This window comes from Hemiscyllium ocellatum, chromosome 6 (genome assembly GCF_020745735.1).
Source record: "Hemiscyllium ocellatum isolate sHemOce1 chromosome 6, sHemOce1.pat.X.cur, whole genome shotgun sequence".
NCBI lineage: Eukaryota > Metazoa > Chordata > Chondrichthyes > Orectolobiformes > Hemiscylliidae > Hemiscyllium > Hemiscyllium ocellatum.
This window is the reverse complement of record NC_083406.1, coordinates 11,827,493-11,844,352: the sequence shown is the minus strand read 5'-3', so window position 1 is coordinate 11,844,352 and position 16,860 is coordinate 11,827,493. Positions and strand designations below refer to the sequence as shown.

The window sequence follows — 16,860 nt, the reverse complement described above, 5'->3', positions numbered from 1 at the left end:
CACGTGTATCAAAGCACAGTGAAAAGTTTTGTTTGCGAACTGTACAGGCAGATCATAGTAAGCAAGGGCTATACATAATTAGGACCAATGTGAAGTCATAGAACGTAGAACAGTACAGCACAATGCAGGTTCTTCGGCCCGTGACGTTGTGCCAATCTCGAAGATCAAATTAACCTATATCCCCTTCATTGTAGTATCATCCATGTGGCTATCCAAGATTCGTTTAAATGTCCTTAATGTATTTGACTCTACTACTACCTCCGGCAGTGCATGCAATGCGCCCACCACTCTGTCTGTAAAGAACCAAACTCTGACATCTCCCGTAAACCTTCTTCTAATCACCATATTATGCCCCCTTGTGACAGCCATTTCTGCCCGGGGATAAAAGTCTCTGACAGTTCACTCTATTTATGCCTCTCATCATCTTGTACACCTCTATCAAGTCACCTCTCATCCTTCTTCATTCCAATGAGAAAAGCCCTGACTCCACCAACCTTTCTTCATAAGACATGCCCTCCAGTCCAGACAGCATCCTGGTAAATCTCTTCTGCATCCTCTGTAAAGATTCTACATCCTTCCTGTAATGAGGTGACCAAAACGGAACACAGGGCTCTGCAGAACTGCAGCCTAACCTTGCAGCTCTGAAACTTAATGCCCCTGCTAATGAAAGCCAATACACCATATACCTTCTTAACAACCCTATTGACTTGGGTGGCAACTTTGAGGGATCTATGGACATGGACACCAAGATCCTTTTGTTCCTCCACACTGCCAAGAATCCTGCCTTTAACCCTGTATTCTGTATTTAAATTTCACCTTCCAAAATGGATCACTTCACACTTTTCCAGTTTGAACTCCATCTGCCATTTATCACCCCAGTTCTGCATCCTGTTAATGGCCTGTTGCAAATTACAACAGGCCTCCACACTATCTACCACTCCACCAACCTTCGTGTCATCGGCAAACTTACTAACCCACTCATCCGTTTCCTCATCCAAGTCACTTATAAAGTCACAAAGTGAAGAGGTCCCAGAACAGATCCCTGCAGAACACCATTGGTCATCAAGCTCAAGGCGAAATACTTTCCATGTACCACCACCCTCTATCTTGCATAGGCCAGCCAATTCTGTATCCAAACAGCCAAATCTCTCTGTATCCCATGCCTGCTTACTTTCTCAATGAGCCTACCATGGGGTACCTTATCAAACGCCTTGTTAAAATCCACGTACACCACATTCACTGCTCTAACTTCAATGAGTTTTGTCACATCCGCAAAGAATTCAAAAAGGCTCGAGAGGCATGGTCTGCCCCTCAAAGCCATGCTGACCATCTCTAATCAAACTATGGTTTTCCAAGTAATCATAAATCCTGTCTCTCAGAATCCTCTCCAATAATTTGCCCATGACCGATGTAAAACTGACTGGACTGTAATTCCCAGGATTATCCTTATTCCCTTTCTTGAATAAAGGAATAACATTTGCCACCCTCCAATTATCTAGCACTACTTTAGTGGACAGTGAGGACGCAAAGATCATCGCCAAAGGTGAAACAATCTCTTCCCTTGCTTCCCACCTGCCCCGGGAACTTAGCTATCCCTACGTTTTTCAAAATTTTCAGTAGATTCTCCTTCTTAACATCAACCTGTTTGAACATATCAGCCTGTTTCACGGTGTCCTCACAAATGTCACGGTCCCCCTCAGTAGTGAATACTGAAGCAAAGTACTCATTAAGGACCTCCTCTGCCTCCAGGCAGAAGTTCCCTCCACTATCCCTGATCGGTCCAACCTTCACTCTGGCCATCCTCTTGTTCCTCACATTAGTATAGAATGTCTTACTATTTTCTTTAATCCTATCCGCTAAAGCCTTTTCATGCCTCTTGTTCTCCTAAGTCCATGTTTCAATTGCTTCCTGGTTACATTGTAACCTTCTAGAGCGTTATCTGATCCCTTGCCTCCTCAACCTTAAGTGAGCTTCCTTCTTCCTCTTGACTAGATGTTCCACATCCCTTGGCATCCAAGGCTCCTTTATCCTACCATTCCTTCCTTGCTGGACAAACCTATCCAGTGTTATCAGCAACTGCTCCCTAAAAACTTGCACATTTCTGTCAAACATTTCCCTGAGAACATCTGTTCCCAATTTAGACACCCCAGTGTAAGTCCCTGTATAAGTGAGTTGGAGTCAAAGGAGAAGTTGGTCAATGTGATTCAGCCTTGTGAGCAGGATGGTGGGCGACGTTCCCTCTAATTTCTGGATTAGTGGTGCTGGATGAGCACAGCAGTTCAGGCAGCATCCAAAGTGCAGCAAAATCGACGTTTCGGGCAAAAGCCCTTCATCAGGAATAAAGGCAATGAGCCTGAAGCGTGGAGAGATAATTGTGGCTACAGGGAAAGTCTGCTCATGCTGTTTGGCATACCATGCACGGCTTCCACTTCAAAAGCTGCTGCTATGCACAGATCTCAGGAGGTCTGCGCAGCAGCAAGTAAAGTTAAAGAGACCGTTGGCAGTGAAGCATAATGATTGGTTAGACTTCTGGTCAAGGAAGAAATGGAGAGCTCTCAGGATGCTGGAAAATGTAGGTGTACAGTGATTAGACACTTGCAAGTTCTTTTTGTAGGTTGCTCAAAGTTAAAAATCACACAGCACCAGGTTATAGTCCAACAGGTTTATTTGGAAGCACACTAGCTTTCGGAGCACTGTTCCTTCATCAGCTGGTTGTGGAGAATAAGATCATAAGACACAGAATTTATAGCAAAAGTTTACAGTGTGATGTAACTGAAATTATATATTGAAAAAGACCTGGATTGTTTGTTAAGTCTCTCATCTTTTAGAATGAGCATGTTGGTTTCAGTTCTTTCATATGTAAATTGCAAAACTTTTTTAAAAGTTACATTCCCAGGTGTACTTAAAAAATTGGTGTCATTGTTGGCCCAGACAATGCACTGAAGGTGTGAGCTGCCCTGAGTGAGCCACAATGGTCAGACTGATTCTAATCTAAAAAATGGATTTCCAGAATCTTACATGAATTCATGCAGGTTTTCAGCAAAGTAAAATGTAATTCTGCAAGTACAAATTCACTCCACAAATCTATGTGTGTATATGTGCGGGTGTGTGCGCGCGCGCGTGCGGGTGGGCGTATGTATGTTTGGGGATGGTTATGATTGTCTGTGAGACAGTACATGTATATGCATGAGTGTTTTGTAGGTGTAACACTGAGCTCTTGGTCATACATCATCCAAATTTTTCATCCCCCTCTCATTCTAACATCACAAACCTCATTCACCAACGGATCCAATAATGCTGAATATAAACTCAAAGAATGGTACCGCATCATTCCAGTTTACACTTTATTAACCTCCTGGGACTGAACTGGGTTCAACAATTAGAGACCATAAACTTTGCCTCTGATTCTTTGGCAGTAATTACTGACCATGATTCTGCTTTTCCCAATTATATCTTTGATAGATTTAGCTTCCTTCTTGTCTCATTGACATCTTTTACTTTGCAGTATCATTCTGTTTGTTAGTTAGTGTCTGCTCCTCTCCATTCTATGATAAATCTTTGCTTTTGTTCACCACAAGTATCTTTATCCTGAATCAAAACTGTAAAAATTACTGCATCTGCAGGATTTTGTCTTTGACATTTTTTCTGACCAACAGACACTAATACAGAATTTCCAACAGTTTTAGCTTGTGCAAATACACAAATCTAATAGCAATGATTAATAATCCAATATTGTCTTTCATTTGATTTTATTGCAGGTATAGTAAGTGGAGTTTAAAGAAGGCAATCAATTTAAAAACCCTCACAACTCTGAAGCCATTCAACTGAAGGAGAACGCAACAGACTTTAGGACTATACATACAGAACTAAAATTTAAGAGAGAGACATTACTCTAACCAGACTCCTTGCTTTCAAGTCTCCAGTTTGGGTAGATCCAGGTAATCACATCCAGGACAGTAGGTTGCAACTGTCTGCTGCATAATCACAAATGGAAAATCTTGCATGTGCAAGGCAACAGTGCAATTGGGCATAATTTTTTCCTTACCATTATAAAGAAATCCTTGATGTGATCAACAATAACAATTGACAGTTTAATTATTGCAGTGAAAAATGTCTATAATTGAATAAAAGCATTTTTAAGAAGGATAACCGATCCATCAACTATGAATTGCTTACTTTCAAATGACTAAGAATTATAAAATAATAATGACTATGTAGTAGCTTCATGCGTATGGATTTGTTATTTAGAACTTAACATGGGAAACATTTAAAATCTGCCCACTTGCACTCTTGTTTTAAGAATATGAGCTTAATTCGAAGAGTGTTCCAACCAAACACAATGGACAAAATTTCGTCATTATTGCTATGAATTTAATTCAAGTGAACTAGCAAAGATCAGGTAAATACTCTAAGTTATTTTGCATGTAACCTGCATTTAAAATTTCACGATCGGGTCAAATTCATCAATATAACTAGTTCAAACAACTTGTTATATATCCCCCAAAAAACAATGAGCTGTTATTTAATAGAGACCACAATTATACATTTATACATAAAGAGTTACACATATTTTAAAGGTATGATGACAGCTATCTCCATTGACACCATGCATGAAACATTAAAACAGGAGATGAAATAGCTTATACTTAAGGGACAGCAACACAGATTTGTACAAGTAGGAAAGATTCTTCCGGGATCATATAAAAGAATATGCCTCAATGGCAATTCCGATACTATAATGTAAAAGATAATATATTAATTCTAACACTCTCACTTTTAGATTATCTTAAAAATATTTCACCTGACACTGCAATCAGCCTGGGGTGGGATGGGGAATCTCTCTCCCTGGGTGTGGGGTGAAGGTGCGGTTGAAGGTGAGTGGTGAGAGTGGGGGTGAGGGCGAGGGGGGCGAGGGCGAGGGGGGCGAGGGCGAGGGGGGCGAGGGCGAGGGGGGCGAGGGCGAGGGGGGCGAGGGCGAGGGGGGCGAGGGCGAGGGGGGCGAGGGCGAGGGGGGCGAGGGCGAGGGGGGCGAGGGAGGGGGGCGAGGGCGAGGGGGGCGAGGGCGAGGGGGGCGAGGGCGAGGGGGGCGAGGGCGAGGGCGAGGGCGAGGGGGGCGAGGGCGAGGGGGGCGAGGGCGAGGGGGGCGAGGGCGAGGGGGGCGAGGGCGAGGGGGCGAGGGCGAGGGGGGCGAGGGCGGGGGGGGCGAGGGCGGGGGGGGCGAGGGCGGGGAAGGTGAGGGTGTGGGGGGTGTGGGTGGAGGGGGTGAGGGTGTGGGGGGTGTGTGGGTGGAGGAGGTGAGGGTGTGGGGGTGAGGGTGTGGGGGGTGAGGGTGTGGGGGGTGAGGGTGTGGGGGGTGAGGGTGTGGGGGGTGAGGGTGTGGGGGGTGAGGGTGTGGGTGTGTGGGTGGAGGAGGTGAGGGTGAGGGTGTGGGTGGGGGAGGTGAGGGTGGGGGGGGTGAGGGTGGGGGAGGTGAGGGTGGGGGGGGTGAGGGTGGGGGGGGTGAGGGTGGGGGGGGTGAGGGTGGGGGGGGTGAGGGTGAGGGTGTGGGTGGAGAAGGTGAGGGTGGGGAGGGTGAGGGTGGGGAGGGTGTGGGTGGAGAAGGTGAGGGTGGGGAGGGTGAGGGTGGGGAGGGTGAGGGTGGAGGGGGTGAGGGTGGAGGGGGTGAGGGGGTGAGGGTGGAGGGGGTGAGGGTGGAGGGGGTGAGGGTGGGGGGTGGGGGGGTGAGGGTGTGGGGGGTGAGGGTGAGGGTGGGGGGGTGGGGGGGTGAGGGTGGGGGGGTGAGGGTGTGGGGGGGTGAGGGTGGGAGGGGTGAGGGTGGGAGGGGTGAGGGTGGGGGTGGGGGGGGTGAGGGTGGGGGGGGTGAGGGTGGGAGGGGTGAGGGTGGGGGGTGTGGGGGTGAGGGTGGGAGGGGTGAGGGTGGGAGGGGTGAGGGTGGGAGGGGTGAGGGTGGGAGGGGTGAGGGTGGGAGGGGTGAGGGTGGGAGGGGTGAGGGTGGGGGGGGTGAGGGGGGGGGGGGTGGGGGTGGGGGGGGTGGGGGTGAGGGTGGGAGGGGTGAGGGTGGGAGGGGTGAGGGTGGGGGGTGTGGGGGTGAGGGTGGGGGGGGTGAGGGTGGGGGGTGTGGGGGGTGAGGGTGGGGGGGGTGAGGGTGGGAGGGGTGAGGGTGGGGGGTGTGGGGGTGAGGGTGGGGGGGGTGAGGGTGGGGGGGGGTGAGGGTGGGGGGGGTGGGGGTGAGGGTGGGGGGGTGAGGGTGGGAGGGGTGAGGGTGGGGGGTGGGGGGGTGAGGGTGGGGGGGTGAGGGTGGGGGGTGTGGGGGTGAGGGTGGGGGGGGTGAGGGTGGGAGGGGTGAGGGTGGGGGGGGTGAGGGTGGGGGGTGTGGGGGTGAGGGTGGGAGGGGTGAGGGTGGGGGGTGTGGGGGTGAGGGTGGGGGGGGGTGAGGGTGGGAGGGGTGAGGGTGTGGGGGGGTGAGGGTGGGGGGTGTGGGGGTGAGGGTGGGGGGGGGTGAGGGTGGGAGGGGTGAGGGTGGGAGGGGTGAGGGTGGGGGGGGGGGGGGTGAGGGTGGGAGGGGTGAGGGTGGGAGGGGTGAGGGTGGGAGGGGTGGGGGGTGGGGTGGGGGGTGTGGGGGTGAGGGTGGGGGGGGGGGGTGAGGGTGGGAGGGGTGAGGGTGTGGGGGGGTGAGGGTGGGGGGTGTGGGGGTGAGGGTGGGGGGGGGGTGAGGGTGGGAGGGGTGAGGGTGGGGGGTGTGGGGGTGAGGGTGGGAGGGGTGAGGGTGGGGGGTGTGGGGTGAGGGTGGGGGGGGTGAGGGTGGGAGGGGTGAGGGTGGGAGGGGTGAGGGTGGGGGGGGTGAGGGTGGGGGGGTGTGGGGGTGAGGGTGGGGGGGTGAGGGTGGGAGGGGTGAGGGTGGGGGGTGTGGGGGTGAGGGTGGGAGGGGTGAGGGTGGGAGGGGGTGAGGGTGGGAGGGGTGAGGGTGGGGGGGTGAGGGTGAGGGTGGGGGGGGGGGGGGGTGAGGGTGGGAGGGGTGAGGGTGTGGGGGGGTGAGTAGGGGATGGGGTAAGTCCCTCAGGTAAAGGAACACGAGGCTCGAACCGCGCCTCGCTTTAAAATGTGGAACATAAACACAAACCTTCATGACTGTTCGGGAACAATCCGCATTCAACTGCTTCACTCACACACAGACAGACTCCATCTTTACACCGAGGTGGGGGTGGGGGTGGGGGAGAGCAACCGGCCGGAAATGACGATAGGCATCTCCATCAGCTTCCGCTCTCACAATATGGCGCCAAGGGCCTCGCAGCTCCTGTAGCCCGGAGTACGCCTGTGCAGCCCCGGCAGCTCGTGTGGCCCAGAGTGCGCCTGTGCAGCCCCGGCAGCTCGTGTGGCCCAGAGTGCGCCTGTGCAGCCCCGGCAGCTCGTGTGGCCCAGAGTGCGCCTGTGCAGCCCCGGCAGCTCGTGTGGCCCAGAGTGCGCCTGTGCAGCCCCGGCAGCTCCTGTGGCCCAGAGTGCGCCTGTGCAGCCCCGGCAGCTCCTGTGGCCCGGAGTGCGCCTGTGCAGCGCAGACCGCTCCTTTCGGTGCTTATACAATTCTGATGAAGAGTCACCTAGACTCGAAACGTTAGCTTGCTCTCTTTCCACAGATTCTACCTAACCCGCTATGATTTCCAACATTTTTATTGTTTTCACTGCGCCTATGCAGGACCAGCCAGCTCCTGTGGGTCAGTCCGCGCTTGTGCAGTTCCGACGGTTCTTGTGTGTGAGAATGCGCCTGTGCAGTACCGGCAGCTTGTGTGTCAATGCGCCTGTGCAGTACCGGCAGCTTGTGTGAGAATGCGCCTGTGCAGTATTGTCAGCTTGTGTGTCAATGCGCCTGTGCAGTACCGGCAGCTTGTGTGAGAATGCGCCTGTGCAGTATTGTCAGCTTGTGTGTCAATGCGCCTGTGCAGTACCGGCAGCTTGTGTGAGAATGCGCCTGTGCAGTATTGTCAGTTTGTGTGAGAATGCGCCTGTGCAGTACCGGCAGCTTGCGTGTCAATGCGCCTGTGCAGTACCGTCAGCTTGTGTCAATGCGCCTGTGCAGTCCTGGCAACTGGTGAATGCGCCTGCGCGGAGCGCGGCTGACCCCGGGGTCGAGGAGGGGTGGTGATTTTTTACCTGAAACAGTGAGTTGAGCTTCAATCCGAGCGAACCGTTCCTCAATACTTTATCATCATTAATGGTGGCGGTTGTTGGTAGTGGCTGCTGTATAATACTGATGATAGATAGTGAGGATTCACCGGATTGGCGGTTGCCACATGAAGACTGTGGCCATTCAGCCCCAGCAGCTGCACCTTCTGTGTTTTCAAACTGAACCAGGCTGGACTATTCTGCCTGCTGTGTCTCTTCCTCTCTTCCAACCCCCTTCCCGTTCCTGTGACAAGCCACTATTGACAGTTCTTGGCTTGGTGTCACCTCATCCTGTTTCATGTTTGTCTGAGACAGGGCTGTTGGGAGTTAGCCCAGCCCTTTTCCCATTCCTGAGCCATCAGATCTTCAGTGCTTTGGAGGAGGTGAGGACTGCAGATGCTGGGCAGTCAGAGTTAAAGAGTGTGGTGCTGGAAAAGCACAGCCCGTCAGGCAGCATCCGAGAGTCGAGGTTTCGGGCATAAGTCCTTCATCAAGAATGTGACGGGGAAGTGGGGCTGAGAGATTAATTAGATGCAGGGGGACAGGGGCCTGGGATGGTGATAGGTAGATGGAGGTGGGAGTGTGATAGTGGTAGGTTAGTGGGGAGGGTGGAGTGGATAGGTGGGAAGGTAAACAGACAGAGAGAACAATCCAAGAGGGTGGTGCTGAGTTGACACTTCCTCTGGCAGTTCATTCCATACATGCAACATCCTCTGTATGAAAAAGCTGCCGCTTTGGACCCTTTTTAGGAGCCCTTTCTCATCACACCTTAAATCTAGTTTTGGACTCCCTCCTACCCTGGGGAAAAAAGACCTTAGCTTTTCACACTATCCAACCCTGCCCCCCGCCCAATTTTATAAATCTCTATAATGTCATTGCTCAATCTCTGCTCCAGGGAAAATTATTGCAGCATATTCAGCCTCTCCCTATAGCTCAAGCCCTCCCGTCCAAGCAACATCCTTGTAAATCTTTTATACATCCTTTCAAGTTTATCAGCATCTTCCCTATAGCAGGATGACCAGAATTGAATGCACTATTCCAAAAGTGGTCTAACCAATGTCCTGTACAGCTGCAAAATGACCTCCCAACTCCAATACTCAATGCCCTGCCAATAAAGGCAAACATACCTTCATTACCCTGACTACATATAACTCCACTTTCAAGGAATTATGAACCTGCACTGCAAGAAATCTGCCATTTCTTGGTGATTGTCACCATCTGTCCAGTGCTTTCTGTTTTTGTTGTTGAACTTGCTGCACACTGCTTGATCTTCCAAAAGCAACAGAAGCAAATCCAAGTTTGACATCTCCTTCATTGTTCCATTTACTGGTAAAAACAGATTGAGATTTGACACCCATTCAAATGATGCTTCCTGGACAGAGTCATAAAGTTTCACAGTGTTGAAAGAAGCACTTCAGCCCATTGTGTGCAGGCCAGTCATCAAATGCTTATCTACTCTAGTTTTATTTTGCAGCACTTTGCCTGCGGTCTTGCATCCAATGATGCTTCAAATGATCATCTAAATGCTTCTTAAGCGTTACGAGATTCCTGCTTCTGCTATCCTTTCAGTCATTGAGTTCCAGGTACCCATCACCCTCGGGGTGAAAACATTTTTCCTTAAATCCTCTAAACCTTCTACCCTTTACTTCAGCTACAATTGGTGATTCTTTTCTCATTTATGCCTCTTGCTTTTCTTTTGTGTCTTTTCTTTGTCCCATTATCATCCCATTATGCCTTTTACAATGATCCCTTTTATCATTTAAACTCTACTATTTTCCACCCTGTCTCTCTCCCCATCACCCCGTCCTGACGAAGGGTTTTAGCCCGAAATGTTGACTTTCCTCCTTCTCAGATGCTGTTTGGCCTGTTTTGCTTTCGCAGCTTCACATTTGTTTGCTCTGGACAGGTGTTCGGTTATCTCAGATTGCTGGTTGACTGGAGTGTGGTGCAGAGTCAAGATTAGAGTGGTGTTGCAAAAGCACAGCAGGTCAGGCAGCATCCAAGGAGCAGGAAAATCAACGTTTCAGGCAAAGCCATGATTTGGAGATGCTGCTGTTGGACTGTGGTGTACAAAGTTAAAAATCACACAACACCAGGTTATACTCCAACAGGTTTATTTGGAAGCGCTAGCTTTCGGATTGCTGCTCCATCAGGGTGTTGTCAGCATTCCTGATGAAGGGCTTTTGCCAGAAATGTTGATTTTTCTGCTCCTCGGATGCTCCCTGACCTGCTGTGCTTTTCCAGCAGCAATCTAATCTTGACTCTGATCTTCAAAATTTACAGTATTCACCTTTACCTGGAGTGTGGTGCAGATGATACCAACCACACATGGCAGTGGTTCTTCATGGTGGCTTGCCTTACACCATTACTGATGTGAAGTAGTATCTCTAAAGCCTCAACAACATATTTGAACTTGCCTCTGAAGTAAGATTCTTGTTATTTGTGCAAATCCTTAAAGCCTTTATAGCATTATTTCTCATTTCAGCTTTACACTTCCAGAACTGACTTAATGTCACAGTTCATACTGCAGTTGAGGAACTGCATGTCTGCACACTTGATTTCCATTTTCCATTTAGAGTTGCAATATTAGTCTTTTTTTTTGTCTGTTCATCAGGTGACAGCTAAGTCTACTTTTATGGACTTTCTTCAATCAGATTGTTACTTATACGAAAGAAAAATATCCATTCCACTTTTGATTTTCTTCCTGAATCTCGAGCTTTCCTATAGCTTCATCCTGGAAAGACCAGTTAACTCCCACTTGGGCACTGAAGTCGCTTAATTTCAGCATTAAATGTGGTGCATACTATAAAACAATGGCATTTCTATGTAGTGTCCACAATATTGAGTATGCACCATGTGCTCTGTCAGCTATTTTCTTGAATTGTTTTAGTTTAATTCATCCTCATCCTATGAATGTTTTTTTCAAAATGACGATTGCTTCCCTTCTCTTTAACCAAGCTTTTGATGATCTGTCCTAATGTTTCCTCCCTGTCTCTTGAATTGGTAGGTTACATCTGTGCACTATTACCCCGAGTACAACATGTCTGCAGCATCTGCATCAAATAATTCGCTAATAAAGACTGTGGCCAGTAAAGTGCCTTTTTCTGACTTGTGTTCAACACTGGAAAAAATCCAGAAGAGTAGGTCCAGACCTGATAAAAATAAGTATTTCAAGGACTTCCTGGATTCATGGAGAAATTTCCATAACACACTCCATAAGAATGACTTAAACACTACTGATTCCTTCTACCCAGCACTGCGTCTAATTCTTCCTCAGCTCGAAAGGGAGAGGATGGCATATGGAATAAAAGAGACAATGCTTGCCAAACTTTACATTGATGTTCTTGGTCTTCCAAAAGATGGAAAAGATGCACTTAAGCTTCTGAACTATCGAGCTCCAACCAGTTCACATGGAGAGGCTGGTGATTTTGCTGTGATTGCATATTTTGTTTTGAAGCAGAGGTGTCCCAATAAAGGCACGCTGTTTGTGCAGGATGTAAATGAACATTTGGATTCTATTGCACTCAATAATGCAGCCAAGAAAAAAGATTTGATCAAAAAGAGTCTGCTGCAGTTAATCTGTCAGAGTTCAGCCTTGGAACAAAAGTGGCTTATTCGTATGATCTTGAAAGATATGAAACTGGGTATCAGTCAGCAAACTATATTCCAGTTATTCCATCCAGATGCTGCAGAGCTTCACAGTGTAACGACAGATCTGGAGAAAGTTTGTAAACAGCTTCATGATCCAACAGTGTCCCTCAGTGATGTCTCTATCATGATGTTCTCTCCTTTTCGGCCAATGCTTGCCGCCATTGCGAACATAAAACACATTGAAAAGTTAATGCACAATCAGAGCTTCTATTTGGAAACTAAGCTGGATGGAGAGCGTATCCAGCTTCACAAGGACGGAGATGTTTACAAATATTTCTCGCGTAATGGATATGATTACACCCAGCAGTTCGGTGCTTCTCCATTGCAAGGGTCCCTCACACCATTTATTCATAATACCTTCAAGAGCAATTTGCAGAACTGCATACTTGATGGAGAAATGATGGCCTACAACCCCATCACCCAAACCTTTACGCAGAAGGGCAACAAGTTTGACATCAAAAGAATGGTGGAAGACTCAGAATTGCAAACTTGTTTCTGTGTCTTTGATGTGTTAATGGTAAATAACCAGAAGATGGCAAATGAAACCCTCAGGAAAAGGCATGAAATTCTTCAAACTCTCTTCACATCAATGCCAGGGCGCATTCAGGTTGTGGAGAAAACTGAGATAAAATCAAGAAAGGATGTAGCTGATGCCCTAAATGAAGCAATAGATAAAAGAGAAGAAGGAATCATGGTGAAAGATCCTTTGTCTGTGTATAAACCAGACAAGCGTGGTGAAGGCTGGTCAAAAATTAAGCCGGAATATGTTGATGGCTTGATGGATGAGCTTGATATCTTAATTGTCGGTGGTTACTTTGGTAAAGGACATCGCGGTGGAATGGTATCTCACTTCCTATGTGCTGTCGCAGAGCCTGCTTCACCTGGTGAGAAACCATCAGTCTTCCACTCGCTTTGCCGTGTTGGATCTGGGTACACCATGAAGGAATTGTACGATCTTGGGCAGAAACTGGCTGTACACTGGAAACCTTACCGCAAAAGGGATCCTCCACCAAATATTCTCTGTGGCACAGAAAAACCAGAGGTCTACATTGAGCCATGCAATTCCGTTATTCTACAAGTTAAAGCAGCTGAGATTGTGAGCAGTGATATGTATAAAACTGGTTGCACCTTGCGTTTTCCGCGAATTGAAAAGATCAGAGATGATAAGGATTGGCATGATTGTATGACGTTACATGATTTGGATCAATTGCATGATAAGGCATCCGGGAAACTTGCATCAAGACACGTTGACCTAGAAGATGAGGAACTGGACAAGAAAAAGCGTAAAATTCCTTCAAAGTCCAAAAAGCTGATTGGCATTGCGGAACAGTTTAAAGCCCAAGATCTGTCCAGTGTTGACAAAGTTTCTAATATTTTTGAAGATGTTGAATTTTGTGTCTTGAACGGTCTTGATGACCATCCTAAAGCAGAACTAGAAAAGGGAATAGCTGAATGTGGAGGGTTGGTCGTGCAGAACCCTGGGCCAGACACTTATTGCGTTATTGTTGGCACAGTTAATATCCGCGTCAAAAACCTTATTGCTGCTAATGAGCTTGATGTGGTCAAAGCCGACTGGTTGGTGGACTGTTTGAAAAAGAAGTGTTTTATACCATGGCAACCCCAGTTTATGATTCATATGTCACCTTGCACAGAAAAACATTTTGCCCAGGAATATGATTGCTATGGAGACAGTTATTACGCTGATGTTGATAAAAGCCATCTGCGGGAGATATTCAAAAGAATGAGTAAACCAGAACACCATTTACCCTTTAAAGCTATTGCTGACTTGGAACAGCGTTACCTTTGGGATGCGTCACCTCTATGTATGTTCAGACACTGCATCGTTTATGTAGATCTTTACACTATAATTGGTGATACTAGTGCACAGGTACATGGCACAAGCTTAGATTTGAGAGTTTTGGAGTTGCGATTTCACGGTGCACAATGCATTACTAATTTGACCGAAGGTGTCTCACATGTCGTTGTTGGTTGCGATGTACGACGTCTTTCCGAACTAAAATTGCTCAGGATGACATTTGAAAGGAAGTTCAAAATTGTACTGGAATCATGGGTAACCGATTCAGTAAAAGCAGGAAGGGTGCAAGATGAAAAGAATTACCTACTGTAGAAGAAATAATCACTAAAATATGAGCAAGATGTGGGTAGAATTTGTCTGCAAAATTGCTTGAAGATCAGTGTATCTGAAGCTGTACAACTCTACTCAAAATTTACAGTTTTCTTCTTTTGTGGCACTTATTTTTCTCATGAACACGTAGCAATAGATGGCCCAGATGGAACTTTTTAATTTTTGCTTTTCAGTTTGTCCTCCAAAAAGGATGAGTTTCTTAATACAAGCAAAAATACATCAATAATATTAGTATTTGATTATCATAAATTTCAGTTGGGTATCTAAAATGCTTGGCATCACTCCAGAAGTGGAAAAACAATCATCAACATTTAAATTTCAATGTTGGTACTAAGGCTTCAGAAATAATGTTAAACTAGCAAAAAAGTCAGTACTAGAGGTGAAAGTAACATCAAACTGTTGAACCTAATCATCATGAAGCTAATATTCTCATATTAAAATTTACATCCTTTGCAGATAACATCTAACATCAGTCAAAAATCAGACTCAGAAATCTTACCAGCTATTAACTTTCATTGTTAACAGTGAATAGTGTGGTCAGTCATTATTATTTACCTTGTCTGCCATAAAAGTAATATAGAAGAACCGTGATTATCCAGTATTTGATGATCTGAATTTCGGATTGTCCGTACAAGATTGTAAGGTCCTGATGCTTGGCTAAACTGTGTTATCCAGCATTTTATTATCTGAATATTCGATTATCCAAACAAAATACTGCCCACCAGTGTTGTTCAGAAAATCAAGGTTCCTCTGTATTTACCATTCTCTCTAATATGACTGTTAGTTTCAAGTTGCATTTTGTGTCACCTTACAAACTGGAACTGTTTAGAGTATTGAAAGTGACACTTAATGAAGCTAGAATATTGGTTTAAGTCAGTGATGTATACCTCAAATTCCTAATCATTTGTTGCACTGTTCCAAGCAAACCAAAGAACAAGCTTTAAACAACATTATGGATAAGAGTACAAACTGAGTGTTGTAAACTTTCCTTACTGAAAGGAAAAAGAAACAAACTGAAACTTAAGGCATTCCACGACTAATCAGGGTGAAGGTGGTGACATAAATTGTGACAAATTGTGAGACAGTGGAGGAGGATATGTGGTTTTACATAAAACTCCCTGATTCTGCTGCAAAGTCTTTGTGGTAGAATCCATGAAGCAAATGTTTTAGAGGGTGTTCTCAAGCATGTTCATTCATCTCTTTAAGGGAGTTTCTGAGATTTTAATAATGATTATATATGTACTTTCAGCACATACAGAATTCTCTGAATACGTTAATCTCCATAGACCATAAAGTTATTTGTTTACCCAGTTAAATACCATTGGAATCTTTGAATTATTGAAACTGCAGGGGACTGGTACATTGTCTGAGAGCTGCTTAGTTTTGCTTCATTATCTGTAAAATGCATACATGTCAGGTCATCAGCTTTTTGCACCAGATGCTTCATTTATGTCTATATATTGATTTCCATTTTTGAAGTACATTTTGTTCCTTATTGTGTTGTAAGATGCATAAGTTGAGAATAATCCATGGTAGACCACATGATATTGCAAGTATTGGAGTCGGTTAATAATGGGTTGAAGTAAGGAACTGTCTCTGAATAAAACTGTCTGAATTGCACATGCTGTTTCTATGTTATAAATGAACTTTTTGGATTTTAAAGTAACTTTATCTTTTAAATGTGAAAGATTAATTTCTAACAATGAGTTGCTGATTTTCATCAGTGATGATACAAACAAGTCAATGAAAAAATAGACTTTTTTTAAAGAAAGGAGCATTCCCATCCCTGTTTTTGCTCCAAAACTAAATTGTAATTCAACATTAAAATGTATATTTTGAGTATCTTTAGCAATGATAAAATGACATTATTCTAAAATAATTTTACATTTTTACTCAGTCTGGTGTCTATATGTGCTGATATTTTTCTCCATCTTAATATCATTAAGTTGTGCTTTGGAAAATTATTTAATAAAAATAAACTCTTTAAATGTGGAACATTTTGGCTATTTGTGCATTACATTGATATCCACAATTACATAATAATAGACATTACCCGCTCTTTAAAAGAGAAGACAACCAGATCATGAACAAGTGGCGGTTTCCTCTCCTCGAGGCAGGTGACGGATGTTCTAGAGCTGGGCACTAGATGAAGCTTGCAACCAGTGTGAAAGTCACAGTTAATTCCACAGCAATGCAAACTCCCATAACCGTATTTTCAAATCATCCACGCCTAGAAATATGAGACTCTACATGTCGCTCTTCTTTAACTTTGTAGGTTTATATGGTATGCGGTATTACGATCATCTAACTCTGAAAATCTTTCTGGTATTTGCAACTGCATTACAGTTTCCATATGCAGAATAAGTTCATTTTGAACTGAAGCCTGTGGCTATATTCACTGCTTCCTAGTGATTCTGATGTAGTCTGGAATTTGTTATCCATTGCCTGGTGTCTCCATATCTTCACAAAAAGGACAGGTGTATTTTGGAAAACTATTTCGAAAGGCAACTGCTTGGGTAATTTCAATGATTTTTATCTAAAATTGACACTTTTCATTATCTGTCAGAAATTTGATTTTACCATTTGCTACAAGCTTAACTTGTTACAAATAATGGCTTAGGAGAAAGCGAAGACTGCAGATGCTGGAGATCAGAGTGTAAAAGTGCGGCGCTGGGAAAGCACAGCCGGTCAGTCAGCATCCGAGGAGTAGGAGAGCCGGCGTTTTGAGGAGAAGTTCTTCAACCTGGTGAAGAGCTCGAAATGTCAACTCTCCTGCTGTTTGGGTGCTGCCTGATCAGCTGTGCTTTTCCAGCAACACACTTCTTGACACACATAATGGGTTAGCCAAAGGCAGACAGGAGGTGAATCTTGTGCAAATTATAATGTGTCCTTAACTACAAATATGA

At 46.1% G+C, this 16,860-nt stretch overlaps 2 protein-coding genes and 1 pseudogene across 2 annotated transcripts in view; 1 reads left to right on the top strand and 2 right to left on the bottom strand.

The window, feature by feature from the left end:
• Positions 1 to 7,389, bottom strand: part of abhd13 (abhydrolase domain containing 13) — a 35,999-nt gene extending 28,610 nt beyond the window's left edge. Inside the window, exon 1 of the mRNA XM_060826458.1 lies at positions 7,121 to 7,389. The gene's annotated coding sequence lies outside the window, so the exon portion shown is untranslated. The remainder of the gene's footprint in view (positions 1 to 7,120) is intronic.
• LOC132816634 (basic proline-rich protein-like) lies at positions 5,000 to 6,847 on the bottom strand (annotated as a pseudogene).
• A 680-nt stretch (positions 7,390 to 8,069) lies between the features above and the next one.
• On the top strand, positions 8,070 to 15,851 carry lig4 (ligase IV, DNA, ATP-dependent). Its single transcript, XM_060825817.1, has 2 exons — positions 8,070 to 8,153; positions 11,165 to 15,851. Exons 1-2 carry the CDS (start codon positions 8,088 to 8,090, stop codon positions 13,934 to 13,936), a joined length of 2,838 nt encoding a protein of 945 aa, XP_060681800.1. The 5' UTR covers positions 8,070 to 8,087; the 3' UTR covers positions 13,937 to 15,851.
• Positions 15,852 to 16,860: the final 1,009 nt, after the last annotated feature.

What these genes read in the sequence shown, in the direction of transcription:
- lig4 (XM_060825817.1), top strand. Translation starts at nt 8,088, where the DNA reads ATGCGCCTGCGCGGAGCGCGGCTGACCCCGGGGTCGAGGAGGGGTGGT. An exon ending in GTGATTTTTTACCTGAAACA is followed by an intron (nt 8,154 to 11,164) that starts GTGAGTTGAGCT and finishes TTGAATTGGTAG; the next exon opens with GTTACATCTGTGCACTATTA.